Raw genomic sequence first — 17,488 nt, forward strand, 5'->3', positions numbered from 1 at the left:
TTGAGCAACCTGTTCTGGTGGAAGGTGTCCTTGCCCATGGCAGGGGGGGTTGGGACAAGATGATCTTTTAGGTCCCTTCCAACCCAAGCCATTCTGTGGTGTTACAATTAAACAGCTAACTTCTAAACATTTGTTCAGACCTAAATTTAAAATGAGCTGCATATAAAATCAGAAACCTCAGCAGTAGAAACCACAGGTGATTTTTTGCCTGTTTGCTTTTATAATACTTCAGGCATGATGTAATTTCACTTAATACTTTTCCTTCTCGTTATAAAAAACTTTAATCACAGCTTTATTTGGAAGACCAAAGTGAAAAAAAATAAGCATATAGTCAGTAACACCTGAAAACTTCACAATTACTAAGACAGTGAATAAACAGAATATTAAAAAGCTGTAAAAATCATCAATTATATTAATTAAAGAATATATTATAACTAGTTATGGCTAGAGAAAAACATTTTTCTCACATGGCACTCATTCCATAGGCAAGCAGACATTCTTCATTGACTTTTGTAATTTTCAATTATGTCAATAGTTTCTCCTTCTGAAATTCTCCTTTAACCATGCAGCACATTGATCAACTCTATGATTTGTGTAGCAACTCCCCGAGGCAGAAAATTATGTATTGAAAAAGAAGCAGCTTTCTGACTTACGCAAGAGAAACTGAAGACACATCTTATTAAAAAAAAAAAACAAAAAAAACCCCAAGAACAAAACCACCAAAACTCTTAAGACAGGTATTACAAGACAACTGAACTCAGAATTTCATTGGTAGGAATGTTTATGATCTAATATCACCTAGAAAATTAACAGATTTCCCTTCAGATAAGCCAATGAAACCACCTCAAGTTTACTTGTAATTGCTCACCAGATGCTGTTTTTGATGGTTTGCCATTTAGCTTTTAGCAGTGGTTGTCTATAATAGAAAACTTTACCATAAGTAAGAAACGAAGTTAAGCTGCATTTTGTTTTCTGAAAACAAATAGGGAACTCTTAAGCAACACAGGAAGTTTTATTAGAAATACAAATAGTCCCTACTTTTATCAGATCGATCCAACTTTTTCTTTTAAATAAAATGAATTGTTGAAACATAGTAACAGAAAAAAAAAAATCCTCAATGTTTGCGTGTTTTTTCTCTTTTAGATAAAGACAAAATATCCGTGAAAACACACCTATTCACAGAATTTTAATGCTCTGGTGTTTCATACTAGAAGTTCCGTATGCCAACAATATTTTTCTGTCAAAAGACTTAATTGATCTCAATCAACTCAAATAATATAGTCTATTAACTCCCTCAGAAACCTGGAGAAACTTAATAGTAAATTTAAATTACCCTATACATTCCACATTTATAAGTTTATTGCATTTAATTTGAAGGGCAATTGTCAGTTATGCCAATATAACTCAAAATATGCAAAACCACACTAGGGCTGTTAATCTTGAGTACCCTGAAGCACTGGTGACAAATGGTTATCATGCACAAGAAATAAACTAATAAAAACAAATCTCATTACAAGTTCAAGGTGATGAAGGAAAAAAAAAAGAAATCACCACATTAATTAATAACCTATTAATGCAGAGAAAATTCCCAAAGCGCATATTCAAGTTGTTTTTCCCCACCAGGCAAAGTCTGTCCACTAATTAATAGTTTTCAACTCATGTCAGTTCTTGAGTACCCAAAGTGCAACTTGATAATTAATAAGAAATTCACATCCCAAAGCAAATTAATCAATATTAACGTCATTGAGGATGGCAAATTCTGATCTTACCTCTGCTATGGTTATGCATTCTGGATGCAAGGTATTAATCATGTGATTGGCCAGCATCAGATAACACAAAGCATCTTCATCCACATGTAGGCCAAAATACTCATTGTAATCTCCACTGAACCCTGTGCCTAATAAGACAGACAGATTTAAAAGCCACAGTCAGGTTCTTGTTAGGAAACATATTTTGCAATATTCCATTTTGTAAGCACCACATTTACTAATGATTTCTGATCTATCTGTAGAGCAGCAAAACAAGCTTTTAGCAAACCTGGGGTTTTTTGAGCATTTACAGAACATGCTAAGTTGGAAGGGACCCATAAGGATCACCAAAGTCCAACTCCTGTCCCTGCACAGGACACCCCCAAGAAACACACCATGCATCTGAAGGCACTATTCAACTGTTTCTTAACTCTGTCAGGCTTGGTGCTGTGACCACGGCCCTGGGGAACCTGTTCCAGCAGCCAACCACCCTCTGGGTGAAGAACCTCTTCCTGATATCCAGCCTAACCCTCTGCTGACACAACTTCAGGCCATTCCCTCGGGTCCTGTCCCTGGTCCCCACAGAGCAGAGATCAGTGCCTGCCCCTCCTCTTCCCCTCACGAGGAAGTTGTAACTGCAGTGAGGTCTCCCCTCAGTCTCCTCTCCTCCAGCTGAACACACCAAGTGCCCTCAGCCTGTCCTCACACAGCTTCCCCTCCAGGCCCTTCACCACCTTTGTTGCCCTCCTTTGGACATTCTCCAACAGCTTAGTGTCTTTTTTATACTGTAGTGACCAAAAATGCACACAGGACTCGAGGTGAGGCCTCCCCAGGTCAGAGCAGAGCGGGACAATCCCCTCCCTTGACTGGCTGGCGATGCTTTGCCTGGTGCCCCCAGGACATGGTTGGCCCTTCTGGCTGCCAGGGCACTGCTGACTCAGATTTAACTTTCCATCCTCTAGGACCCACAGGTCCTTTCCTGCAGTGCTGCTTTCCAGCACCTCATTCCCCAGTACGTACGTATATCAAGGGTTGTTCTGCCCCAAATGTAGAATCCAGCACTTGTCTTTGTGATCTGGTGATTGCCCAGCACTCCAGTTTGTATCTCTGCAGGGACCTCTTGGCCTTTGATGGACCCAACCACCCAGAGGCTCTCAACTGTGCCACTGCCAGTTGTGAGCTCCAGACATTCCAGCCCCTTTCTCACATATACCACCACCCTCCTGCCTCTTCTGCCCTGCCTATCCCTCCTGAAGAGCCTGATATCATCCAACAGGGCACTCTAGGCACAGGACTCATCCCACCAGGTTTCATTTATGCCAGTGATGTCACATCCCTGGGACTGGGCCAAAGCTCCAAGCTCCTCGTTTGTTCCTCATGCTGAGTGTGTTGGTGTGAAACACTTCAAATGTGGTTTGTTGTAGCAGACACCTCATGGAGCAGGTTGAAGGATCCCACTAGTGCTCAGTTCCTCAAGTTTTGCTGTGCCATCCCATTGCTCATCACTGGCAAGCCTGGTTTTATCCCTTTCCCCCTCTCCTACCTACTTTAAAGCTTATCAATGAGCCCTGCTAGCTCCTGTTCTAAAACCCCCTTTACCCCCTCTGAGAAACAGTGAACTTCATAGCATTATTTCCACAGCAACAGCTGCAACAGGACTGCTGGAATGAGAGTTGATTAAATTACTTACCAATCCCGTGATGGTGATACAACATCGATGTAACACCGTCAAACCGGAACCCGTCAAAGCGATAGTCTTCAATCCACATTCTCAAATTAGACAGAAGGAACCTCAAAACTTCCCAGCTGAAATAACATGAACATATTTCATAAGCTTTAAAAATCTTGGGATCAACTAGAATTCCTTATACCATGTTCCCCACCTGCATATGTAGTACTTGTACTGTGCATTTTACCAGTTTAATGGCTTCTTCTCCATTTTTCATTGACCTTTCCCTAAGAAGTTTGTCCTCTTAAGTCTTTGTCTTTTATTGCACATAATTTTAAGAGTGCAGATAGGAGGTTAGGAAGAACTCTCAACTATCTATGCAGACATCTAACAGGTTGGTGTCTAAATACAGGTACTGTATTTTACATACTTGCTGGGATAATTTTCCTTTGCCTCTCTAAGGAAAAGATGTTACAGAAATGGAAAGCAAATTATAATAGGTAACATTTTGTTCCAAAGATTTTATGGATTTACAGCAATTTTTAGGAATAAAGAAAGTAAAAAAGCTGTCTTTCCCCACCTCCCTCCCTGATTATTTACAAATCACAAATCACCAGTAGATTACCAAATCACCTGCTATTCTGCAAATTTACACATTTGAAGAGTAAACCAACTTATGGAAGTTGAGGAGATATTTTCTGAAATTCAGAACAACAGGAATGGGGTTTAACACACACACACACAGAGCAAGCATGGATGTGAAATAAAAAATATAAAAGAGGTTCCAAAGTGAGCAAGCATTGGGAGACATTCGCGAACAGAATTTGATATTAAGGAATAAAACAGTTTTAGGAACAGTTTTTCTACTATTCTTCACCTCCTCTCCCGAGACACTGGTCTCCATAGCTTCAAAAGACCCCCCATATCTTGTTTCTTCTCTCCACCCTCCAGGGCACAACTCTCTCTGCCACCCTCAGGTGCATCTCCTGCGAGCCACGGCTCCAAAGAGTTCCCCCATCTCAACCAGTCAACACATGACACAGGGAAACTTTTTTTGCCAACATCTTCAACACTTGCCAATTCTATGATTCCTCTCTAATTAATTTTCCAGGACAGCACAACTATGAGCCCCCTTCCTACCAAGTTTCTGTTCAGAGAAGAGAGCAAGCTACGCAGCGGGACGCAGGGTCGCACCTGCGTGGGTGAGGTGGAAGGGGTCACCCAGCACAAAGCACCTCAGTCAGCATCCCTGTTCCAATTTACCTGTGCACACAGCAGGCACAAGGCAGTGAAGGGCACCCTTTCTACATTTCATTTAACAGGCATCAAAAACAGTAAATTCCTGAGGAAATTATGACACAAGGAACATACCCCCTTTTGACAAAACAAACCTGCCCAATTTCCTTCCTCCAAAAAGCTTCCACCTATGCAGGATGTTTTAAGTCTTGAGGTGGTTGTATTACATGAAAAAAATGTGTGAAAACACTCCCAAACTGGTCAAATCCTCATCTCGCCAAATAGTCAATCCTTATTTATTTTCATAGAATTAGAACATTTCTCCTTTTTATTGCATGCACTGCACTGTGTGCATATAAAGACAGAAATATTACCAAATCAATCCCTCCAAATTTAGGAAATGAGAATTCCAGCTGACTGTGAATTGCCTCAGTTCAATACCTTTCCTTGGCATGCATTACATGATAAGATTTTTTTTTTGTTCCATGCCTGTACTCCCCTTTCCCCAATTCATCCAATTCCCAAGTTAACACTATACGAGGATGATCTCAGGAGCTTGTCTGAAGAACCTTTTATATATTTGTTATTTCTCAGGTGAGATGGTTTGCAATGAATGAACAAGAGAGAGAATGCTCTGACATTAAAAGGAATAGAAAGATATAAAAAGTCCTACGAACTGGCAAACTGGTCACAAAAATACAGCTTTGAGCAAACATTTGCTGTATCTTTTTCTGACCCAGCATGAAATTTGCAGAAAGCTATTTCCTGCAAGCTAAATACTCTGAGAAAAGTCAAAGCAGTAACTGTATTACAACAAAAATAGTATCTCACAGAATTAAGATAATACATGTACAAAGAGTACATTAATTACTACAAGCACCAGCCAGACTTAAAAGCTATTTCTTCTCATTAGACTGTTTGACTTTATAACCTTAAAGTCCTTAAGACTGTGAAGAGGATTTTTATATTTTTAAAACACACACAGAAGTCTCAAAACAGATAACAAGTGTATTTCCACCGTTGTTGGCACTGAAGATTGAACTTTGGGAAAAGATGGAGAACAGGTTATGAAAATAAATTGTAATGACTTTTAGATGAAAAAGTGACTACGGATAAGAACAAACAAGATGAATTTGTTGAAACAAAATATTAGGTAGCAAATTGATGAGATCAAAAACCTGAGCAGGAGTAGCAGATGTTTTCCAACCATCTGATTGCACATGGGAGAGAAGATCATAAATAAATAAATATTAACTCTCATTCTAGTGTAAACTTGGAAAAATTCAGGATAATTTTTAGGAAAGATATCAAGTACTAGAAACCATATTGACTTTTAGAGAGAAATACACAGCTCCAAAACACGAGCCAGAACAACAGTTTTTTTTTGAAACATGCAAATCACACAAACTATACAGAGGTTCATTTTTTCATCCAAGTCAATTTGTTTATGGGAGCAGCAGCATTAGACTTAGAAGTTGACAGATGTAACAAATAGCTTGGCAGAATGCCAGCAGAGGCCAAAATTGAAGAGGCATAATTGAAATACATCCACGGCAGAGGCAATAATTCTGGAACATTTCTAAAACAGCACATTCTTGTAATTTTACAGAAAGATATGGAAACAGGATAGCATTCATTAAGAATGTAATTTCTTTTGGGCAAAAGCCATATCTCAAATTATATCCTAAAAAGTCTCGCATTTTTGCATACCATAAAATTGAGAAAGTTCTTTCATTGCACGCATGATCAAAGAGAGGAAAATATATGCTGTATCATCATTAAGGAACAGAATGATTTACAGCACAAGAAATTTAAGTAATTCAGGATTCACTCAGGCATCATTCAAAACAAAGAAGGCCTTTGCAGAGAAGTATTGCTGGGGTTTTTTTTTCCCTCACCCTTGGAGCCCACAGCTCACTTATTAAAAACAGATTTCTTGTTTGAAAAAGTGAAACGAGCACATCTACCTGGATGACCCGGTTTCACGAGGTGATAAGAAATTTAACAGTTTTCCTATACCAGGTCAGCAGAAAACCTGTGAAATTGCTTACTAGACACACCTATTACTTACTTTTTTCCTCTATACTACTAAAAAGAGCAAAATAATGATTCACCATAAACATTCTAAATTCCAATCCATGATGAACATGAAATACTTAGATGCGAGCAAATGCATTTAAACCAGTTAATTTTCTCACTATGGACAAAAAAAAAATATTGGCTGTACCTAATACAGTTTGAAGATGTAATTCTTGAACCACATTAATGTTGACCTTCAGAAACTGCATTTATTATTATATATTATAGAACTGCTGACCTTATACAAATCGAGACTTTTATGATCATATACCTGTTTCAGTTCTTAGTGCTTAATTACCTTAACACACAGTACCACTGAATTGCTAAAATACTACTTCTCAAACTATCCCCAAACATTTCAACAGCTGACTGGCTCAAATTCCACCAATGGATTGCTGAACATAAAGAAACTGGCATTCAGTCTGATGTTGATAACTGTCAGTGAATCTGGTACAAGTTATTGTATGGACTAAACATCTAGATCTGATACAGAGATGTTCTTTTTTTTTTTCTTTTTATCACTGCTTACCAGCACAGATCAGTTTGCCTGCTTTTGAGATGCAGTTTGTTTAATCAGTTATACAAAGAGGGCAACCGGTCTTATCCTATTTGGAAAGCTACAACAGAAACAGTAGAACCCTTTGTATTTCAACCTTCTTAATTTACCACAAGTAACTCCTCTCTGTCACAGTATCATTGCCAAATCCCAGATCGTCTCTAGCCACAAGGGACTGAGAAGCTGAAGCAGTGCAGGAGGTGCCCGTGTTTTAACTCCTGCTGCCAGACTGCTCTCCAGACCTGCACTCCTAATTATTCCCAACAGCATTCCATGGGAATATACATGTCTCTGTCAGTCAACAGAACATGATAAAGCTGCTAACAGACCAAAAGGGCTTTTGCCTGGCAATCCAAACAGCATTATGCCTCCAAAATGGACTGTGCAGATGACTAACAAAAGAAGAGCTCTCCTCTTGGGGCATATGATAACCTGTGAGCAGAAGGGGTCAGCAGCAACATGTCACTTCCCCTCTATCAGTGCCAAGAAGAGACAGAAGCAATGAATTAATTTTTTTTTTCCCACAGCAACAACCAAAGGCACGGATGCAGAGTGCTAGTTTTTCTGGACTTGGGAGTCTTGGAAGTGCATTGCATGACTACCTCCTGTACAGCCAGAAAATAATAATTAAAGAAGTCCTCCCCAGGCAGTTCTATTTCAGCAATCTTAAGCCAACTCACATTTCAAAGTTAGTATTAGGACACAGAATAACTTAAGGAAAAAGCTTATTTGGGAAACAATTAATAGTAGTGGCACAGATATAAAAGGTGACAAGTTACAGGAGACTAAAGCTTTCAGTTTAACACGCATTGACTTTTTAACATTAATTTAAAATAAATAGAAGACAGCTAAGAAAAATCTTGAGGACAGTATCCTGTCTATACTCCAGTTTCTAGTTGCAGGAGAGCTTGACTGCTAAGAGCTTTCAGAATGGCTGCAACATTCTTGCAATATTCTTGAATTACTCTTCAGAGTGTTACAGTACCTTGGATTTTATTAAAATAAATTAATATTAGCTTCAGATCTAGGTCCCCGAGTTTTTTCTCAAATTTATCAAATATCTTAATTACTACCCCACTGTCTTCTCCTTCCCTACTTACTGTTCACAATCAATTGCTTGTCACTTTACCTCTGTTCTCTTAATTGTGAGGTTTTGTTTGTTTGTTTTAAAGAGGAACAGATCCATACCATGACCTCTCTCTTTCACTTGATTAGATTCTGTTTGCTTTGCTACCTGTATAGAATTCATATCCTAAAATTATCAACTGTAAAAGCTGATAATTTATATACTGAGATGCAGCAAAGATGTTGACAGTGTCAAACAAAAGATTTTGTAACCTTTGATCTTTGGTCTGTAAAGAGGCTTTATCTTTTAAAAGACATTTTGAACTCCAAGGTTTCTCTTTCTTTAAGGTCCCATATGACAGTGAAAACACTATTTGAAAATCTTCAATCACCAATTAGATACCTTAGGTTAAAAATTTCAGTCAACTCTCCTTACAGCTAACAAAGGGTCCTCACTTAGGAAATCTTGATTGACATTGCAAGTTCTTGGGACCCAACCTTGGAACAAAGAGAATTCACTACTGCAAAATGCACATATGTCATTGCAAGAGGGTGAAAGGTTTTGACAAACTGCAATTGCTATGCAGTAAAAAAAAAAAAAACAACTTTCAAAATTATTTGCCTGCTCAGGTTCATGCACGAGCAAACAGCACTCTGACATCAGTAAGGGAACAAAGATCTACATTAGGGACACATAAAAGAATTCTGAATTATAAGGAAGTAAATGAACAAAGACGAACACTACATTTCTGAAATAACAGAAAAGACAAGCAAAATTGAGCATTAAAATGCAGACATTTGAAAAAATACCAAATCTGAATCTCAGGAGGTAGAGACAACATTGTTCTGAAGAAGCACTAGATTATCTGACTTGCCAAACATTAACCCACTTCTGTCTCCTAGAAAATCCCATTCCATTGAATCTCAAAGAAAAGTAGAGTCTGCACCAGAACACAGCAAGTGTTCTAAACTAGTCTGAAGTAGAGAGTCTACCCTGAGGCCAGAAGGGGATGCAATTCCTATCACAGAAGTCTGAGACACTAAGTCACTAATCAGGATGGAGCCTCAGTATGATCCCGAAAAAAACTTGCCAAGTTTCCCTGTGGCCATCAAGAACGTTTCACTATCTGAAGAGACAATGAAAAAAAGCTCACGAGTCCTCCTGGACTTAAAGCAAACCCCTGGTGACAGTGAGGCGACAAAATGTCACACAAAGTGGATGGGACCTGTTAAAAGTCACTCTCAGCGTGTTTCTTGTCAGGTATTCAGGTATCAAATCCCACATTAAGTCTGCCAGCCGTGAGGAGAACAGTGGTCACAGAAAAACCCAGCACTTGCTCAGATCAGTGTCTGTGAACCCTTCAGACATGTAGTGATTGGCATCCAACTTCCACTGGGAAGAACAGATCCCTCTGCACAGTACCACAAAAGCTCAGGGCTTTTTGCTGTGCTTTTGTTTTCAAAAACAAAAAGGGTGCTAAAAAGGTAGTAGTGGTCGCTGATATCAATTTTCCCAGTAGGAATGGACTTCTGATGAAGTGCTTAAGCAGTTTTCCCATCTAGAGCAGCTGGTCATTACACAGTTGATTCTCAGAAGAGTGAAGTTTCCAGCTGGCTTTCTAACTGGAAAACAGACACAAACATGACCAGATGCGGGTCAGCCAGTCAGGTTTTTAAGGAAGTCAAGATTATACCTTTCCATGTTCCAAGGTGGTATTAGTTTATCTTGAACACAATAGTTTCCAGGTACGTAGTTCTCACAACTACTAAATGCCTCTCACTCACAGAAAGAACTAAGCTGAAAGATGGATGGCCATAGCAGTGGGAGACCTTTCATCACAGCCTCTTACTCCCAGCTGTTCTGAGCACTCCTACAGAAGGATACACATCTTTAAAAAGGGCAGATAGGAAAAAAGTTGCTTTCTCTATTTTTATGGGATGTTATTCCATTAAGCTGAACTGTATATGAGGTAAAAATACTAAAAAAAACCCCAATAAATGATTAGTGCCTCACTGTCATGAGCAGTAAGCAATAAGAGGCAGTTGAGACCCTCCATTATTTACAAACCTGTGCTGAAGAGAAAATCTGGAATTTGTGAAGTGAAATTAATAGCAAATACATGACCTGGGCACTTCTAAATCCAGGAAGAGGATTTTATTCTCAGCCACAGAAATTGAGGATTTATAAATAGAAAGCCAATGACTATATCAAATGTAATTATAGACTATATCAAATAAGTCACTGAAAGATTAAAAGTTTCCTCTAACAGTTAAAAATAATGGATACTTTTACCAATAGTTGTGGCAGAAGACATCTTTGTTAAAGTGTTAACATCCCATTCCATGAATTAAAGTGGAAAAGCTCAAAAGCATTTGAGAATTTCAAGGCCAGCCTCCAGGAAGAAAAATCTTTAATTATTTAAGCATATTATGAAAAAGTCATGAGAAATCAAAGTGAAAGGACTATTTTCAAATTGGGGAGCATTTGTTCAGTAAAGATCTGAAGTTCTTTCAAAAACTAAATCATACTGGTTTCTATTAGAGTGAGAAGGTCTCCCATGAACCTTCTTTTCTCCAAACTAAATAGTCCAAGTCAGTTTATATATATATATATATATATATATATATATATATATATATATAAAATAATGCTAATATATATTATACATAATATAAATTGTGTTTTATATAGTTGGACTTTTCTATTTAAAAATTCCAATAAGCAGAACACTGGTTGTCACGTAGCTTTTCATGTTTTTCTTTTGAGAGTAAACAAGAGCAGAAGCTTTGAAAACGCAGAGGGTTTTCTATTTTAATTTAAATTGGAATTCTAGAGAACCATACCCTTCTGGAACCATTAATCCTGATCCCCAAAAGTCAACTGTTATGCAAGGAGAAAGTACTTTCATTCAATATGCTGCAAACAATATCATAGCAATATGCCTTTGTTAGACTTTATAGACTCCTATTCAGCAATTACTTTGGGAAAATGATTTCTTAGAAAGAAGCACATCCTTTATTCATATACAACCAGGAGTCCTGAAGTCTTCAAGAAAGTATTTTAATTTTTTCTCCCCCTCAAAATTCTACTTCATCTGCTGGTGCAAAGCAGTACCACAGAGTGAGGTCCTTGAGGAGTTATGGCACAGAGGATACAAGACCCAGTTAAATCCTCTCTTCAAAATGAACTATGGACTATATAAGGGTTTAAAATATCAAAGTGAGCAGCAATGTCCTAGGCTTACATTTTTCAGGCTACTCCTACCTACACTTGGTAAGAGTAAACTAATACCCAATAAAGCATTCAGTTATTTGCCCTATAAATGGAAGCAATAACTCAAATACTACTCAGTAAAGGTTATGTTCTGCAAAACATGAATATAAGAATAGCCTTGGAGGCAAAGCAGGTTGGTACTTATTGTAATGAAATTTAATATTCTTGATGCTTTTTTGCTCAGAGGGCTTCCTTAAGTAAATAAAAAAAAAAAAAAAGTGAGTACCGAAGACAATTACCTGCAGTTTTAAGAGAGCCTGGAGGGCACACACAATTTAAAATAGAGAAAGTATCAAAAATAAAATTAAAAAACTCTTTAAAGTGCTGATAAAGCCTACATGGATTTCAGCTATGATTTGGATAAATTAGCACTAGTACCACTTATGTTCAACCCAAGTAAATTATACACTAACAAAATGAAAATCTTTGAGATCATTTAAAATTCTATTCTCTGAAAATAAGCTTCTTACAGAATATTAAATTTGTTTAGTCATATAATCAACCCCACAAATTAACAAAAAAAAAATTGCTATTCTGCAACATGCAACTAAACCACATCTTTTAAGATGTACTGTCAGAATTTGCATACGATTTTATGCAATTGGTGATTTCCATAATTAACCAGAGATCTCAAGCATTTCACAGCAGTTTACTGTTCAACACTGGGTTTGCTTTCAAATTAAGTCTAAATGTAATGCAGAAATAGACTACAAACTACTACATTGGAGGTGATTTGAGGTTTTAAAGAGACCATTATCCTGAACTTTACCCAGAAAACGGTACCAGAGTTGAGAAGGGGATGGTGAAGATTCAAGAGTCCAGAGCTATTTAACTACTTTGTTGAGAGGTGTTTTTTCTCCCCCAAAATAGTATCCTATTATATACATGTATAAGAATAGAAAACAATTATCCTCAACTTCTATATTCCCTCTATAGGGAAACAAAATTACACTCAAAATCACTTCATTCCATTAGCAGTGACAAAAATACTAACTACCTGGCAAATTGATAAACTTTTTAAGTTCTACTGTCTCAAAACCATCTTATTAGAAGGCTTTCTCTAAACCTAATTTCGCTTATTACTTTAAAATACTGGTTCCTCAATTCATGCTCACACAAGAGACTCCAAAGGGACACTGGAGTGGTGTTTGGTTCACTGCCTTTCCCTCGGTGTTTCCCACCTGACCTCCCATTCCCAGCCTTCTGTCTGAAGAACCAAAACAGAAATGTGGTTGACATTTGCAGCTCAGAAATGCTGCTGTGACCCCTTGACCCAAGGTCAAGGTAGGATTCTGAGCACACTCCATCCCCCCCAAACACCCAGAAACTAAAGCTACAGCTGACAAAGCACCAGCCCTTCTCTTGGTTGGTGGTAAAGTGCAAGAGTGCCAGTCTAAAACCAAATGCACAGACACACTAAAATATTTAAAGCGTTAGTATCATGCCTGTACCTTTCAGACGAAGATACAAACTGGTTTAATTTGAATTCGGGTGGATTTTTTTTCTAATGCTAATGAATAGAAATAGGTATTTAAGCAGGAAAGAAGTAAAATTCGTCATAAAAGAGAATATCTTGAAAACTCCCAAGTAAAAGCTTTAAAGAAATGAAGCAAGACCAGACCTCTGCCCTTGAGAAAATTCCAACATTAGTACAAACATATCATCAAATACCTGCTTTTGTAAAGTTAAGTGCACTGATTATTGAGAAGTCTTTTCTGTGGACAGATGACACCAGAACACAGTTGCTGTGGTGGTGTAAGGCTCAAGTTCATATGTACCAATAAGACACTAACAGAACCTTATCAATCTACCATTCAGTGTCCATATGCTATTACAGGCTACCTTTTTTAAGCAATTACCTTTAAAATCCCAAATCAAAATATTAATCCAAAAGCAAAGCATGTCAGCTACTTTTTGTGTTATCATGGCAAAACCAACCTCATAAGGAACAATTACTATCACATAAGAAGACTGAAAAGGGGGTGGCTCTTGCATTTTACCATCTTAGGACTTCTACTTGAAAATATGATCTGAATATCCTTTTACTTTAATCCCTCAGAGACTGGCACACTGAACCCCTGAAGATTTAATTGCCTGTCCATATTTTATTGACCAAAAGACTATCCTTCCTTTCCTCCCAACTAGACAGTTGGTAGCAATGCCAAATCCACGGAAGGAGAAGAAAATGTCAAGATGAGTAGAAGTGTTCATTATCAGTCATCATCAAGTACAAAGCACACAGGAGGCTTCTGAGATACTGACTCCATGTCCTGAACGGTAACCTACTGAAAGGAAAGCAGGATCCAAGGGAAGTTCACTCTTTATACTAACATTAGCTAATACAAAGCTCAGATTTACACTACCAGCCCTGCACAAAATGCAGAGCGAACAGAACAGCCCCGAAGATCTGAAGTAAAGGGTTCATATTAGACAGGAACCCGTTCTCAGGCACAGCACTTCCCTCTTTGCTGCGCTTTTTGAAGTCGCATTCTTCAGAAATGTAATTAAAGGTAGATATTAGCTCAGATTATGCTGTGCCTATAGAGCTGTGAACTTGCAAATACGTTTTCTGTGTGCTTCATAAATACTTCCTCTAAGAGAACTGAAAAACAGGTTTATATTCGAAGACACCCAGTTTTTAATCTCAATTTCCCACTAGATACTGTCATTTCAACTATATAATTTGTGCTTCATGAAGATTAATATAAGGACAATAAGCACATTTATAAGGATTGTTACAGTAGCTTTGTTTAGTAAAATATACAGCAAAGTTATTTGAGTTGTCTCTTGCAAAAATAGCTACAATGTAAATTTTTGTATTGATTCACAGATATACTTTGTTTTATCCATTATTCTATTTTCCAAGAATTAGACACCTATTTTAAAACCTTCTGTTACCTGAACACATTTTAATATACCCACTATCTTTCTGTAGCCAACAAATTTGTAAGCTCCACAAGAGACAGGTGGGAAAGATACTGTGCCAAAACATATTCAGTTGTATTTCCATCAATTCACTGAAATTAAACTCTGACAATGGAAACCTCTGATATTACTTTGAAAATATTGAGAGAATAATCAGTGTCCTTCTATTAGATATAAATTACAAAAAGCATATTCTACTGTCTACAGCTTATTTGGAAAACTGTTTAAAAACAAAACATTCCTCCACATTTCAAAAAGCTTTGAGTATTTACATTTTCAAGTCAACAATGGAAAGGAAAGTTTAGGTAATTTTAAAATCAACTTATATTTCTCAAAGATATCTGATTAGTGCACTAGAACTTGTATATTAAATCACAGAACCACAGAGTCATTTGAGTTGGAAGAGACCTCAATGATCATCTAGTTCTGACTCACCTGCCATGGTGAGTCAGAACTCATCCCTCAATTCACCACGTTCCTGAGGGACATCACTTGTTACTATCTCCATTTGGATGTATTAATCTACAAGTATAGTTTTAATATATTGGAAATACGTATTTATTTTTAACAGTAAGGTTTTTTCCTGAAGTTCCACGATTTTTAATTGAAATGAAAGCAACCATTACTACTACAGGTATGTCCTATTTCAGATCATATTTCAGGGCAACTACTACTGATCCTGGCTTAAGAGGGAGCAGAATGATAGCAACTTTTGATTAAAATATAAGCCTGAAGTGGAAACTTCATAACCTCGTAAAAAAACAAATTTTGTTATCTAGGCCAGGACAAAATACAAAGAAAGTTAAAGCTAAGATTCTCTGAAATAGCTTAAAACCAGCTTGCCTTTCATAGAGTGACAGTTCAGCACTGCAGCCAAATGAGTCGCTCATATCTTGGGCTCCAACAAAATTTTTTCGTTTTTCCAAATTTGGGTGAAGATGGCTCTGTGCTAAGAGCAACTGGAGATGCAACCTGCAGAACATTCACTCTTTCCAGTGTACAATTAATTAGTTTATAAGAATGCTATTTCACTCCACTTTCTGCCACTAGCTTTGTTAGCCAATGCTGGATAAGGATCAGAAAGAACATCCAGCTTAAGGTTGTTTCAATTTATCCATTTCTTGATAGACTTTCAGTTTCCTCCCCACTTAACCCAACGACAAAATAATTACCCTGGAATTTCTTATAACATAGTCAAAGGAGATTTTTCATCTTTTCCAATGCCCTTATCCAAGAAGGTGGTGGCAAAGGAAGCCTGAAAACAATGTAAATTTTAGTGTTTTGGAGTTCACTTTTTTCTTTCTCAAAAAGCACTCACTTTGTGAATCATCTATGAGGTTTAAGCCCCCAGTTAATTTGTAGGAAGAGAAATACAGAATTTCAGATTTCAGGGTAGTGAATAAAGTCTAAAAATCCAGAGTGATAAACACTAAACACTCAAATCCAAAACCAGGGGGAGATATAGCAGTGGAAATCTTTTGGGATGGTTTTTTTTTTCCAAAAAATATGTTTGGTTGACTGTTTACTCCAATTCACCAGTTCCTTGAACATAGACACTATCTAGAGAATCTCATGCCAAGAGTTAAATTTCAACAAGAAAAAAGGAATTTCACCTATTCCTGTTGTCCCTAAAATCAACTGCATATTTAGCAATTTGAAAGATTATGCTATTTATTTCCTTAATTTAAACACCAACTTTAAGTACTTGTTTCTGTACAAGTTGAATTAAGTCCAAGCCAAATCCATTTCAAATTAAATAAATTAAAAGAAATCCATTAAATTTAAATTACATGGTTCAGGATAAGAAATATTTTTGGCTTGTAGCTGTGACTACTTTTACAACCTCAAAAGGTCATTCTTTCAGACACACTTGGCACATGAGGCAATAAAGTATATAGCATATTTCCTCCGAGTGAACAATGCTATTTATTATTATTATTTATTATTATAATTATTTCCCATTCCGACTAATTCGGTGCCTTAATAAATGAAACAATAACTGAAATGGTTTTTTCCTCCTTTTTTTTCTTTTTCCCTTCAGGGGAGAAGAGGGAAGCCAAGGGGGAATTTAGCACTGCCTCCACCTGCTTGCAAAAGGTCAGGATATGAAAATGTAACATTGACCAACACAAATATCTCAGCTGAATAGTACTCGGAGGGATGATTTTATTTCCAATTGTGGTTTAATAATGAATGGATTCTTTCTTCAGAAGACATCAATTTCTCTTTTACTTACTGTACTAGAGAACTGTCTTTGAAAACTTAGATACAGTGCAACTAATAAGCCTGTGCCAAAATGTGCTCTAAAATCTCACGCCCTGATCAAAGGTATCAAATGAAAATGCCAATCTCTGATTTTTTTTTTTAAGTTAAAAACACAGGCCCTGGGTCTGGTTGAGCTGGATGCTCATTCTGACAGGGTGAAAGGAATATGGCTTTACTCCACATCAGGAAGTAACAAATTCTGTGGTGTCTACGTAAATCCCTCCAGCCAAGAAATGTGTTTGTTTAATCAGGCAGGTGACAACAGTCATTACTTTACTTTCTTTACACATCTCAAAAGGAATATAGAATAAAAATACTGACAGCAAAGAGCATTCTTTTCTTCATTGTGAAGCCCTTTGATAGATAAACTCAGCTAAATAGCCTGAGTGCAATTAATAAATATATTATAGATACAAAAAATCCATACTTTTACTTAATTCTCCAGCGAACATCATTCTCAGCTCTTTGTTTGAACAAATTGAGTCATCTCCTACAAAAGAAAATTACTACAGCATATACTAGTGACTTATTACATGTGGATGGGCTTTTTCATTCTTGTTTATTTGTTCACATGTATCTATCCTTAAAACTACACTTGACAGGATTTACTGCCCAATAATTAAGACTAAAGAAATCAAAAGAAGTAAGGTCTCACAAAGTATTACTTGCAC

At 37.2% G+C, this 17,488-nt stretch overlaps 1 protein-coding gene across 1 annotated transcript in view; it reads right to left on the reverse strand.

Annotated features, from left to right (window-relative positions):
* GBE1 (glucan (1,4-alpha-), branching enzyme 1) overlaps positions 1-17,488 on the reverse strand; it is a gene marked incomplete at its 5' end in the record, with an annotated part of 112,065 nt that overhangs the window by 53,531 nt on the left and 41,046 nt on the right. The window contains 2 exons of the mRNA XM_017835851.1: positions 1,770-1,897; positions 3,439-3,554. Coding sequence (XP_017691340.1) covers positions 1,770-1,897; positions 3,439-3,554 — 244 coding nt within the window. The remainder of the gene's footprint in view (positions 1-1,769; positions 1,898-3,438; positions 3,555-17,488) is intronic.

Source organism: Lepidothrix coronata, unplaced genomic scaffold, assembly GCF_001604755.1.
Source record: "Lepidothrix coronata isolate B3197 unplaced genomic scaffold, Lepidothrix_coronata-1.0 Scaffold264, whole genome shotgun sequence".
NCBI classification, from domain to species: Eukaryota; Metazoa; Chordata; class Aves; order Passeriformes; family Pipridae; genus Lepidothrix; species Lepidothrix coronata.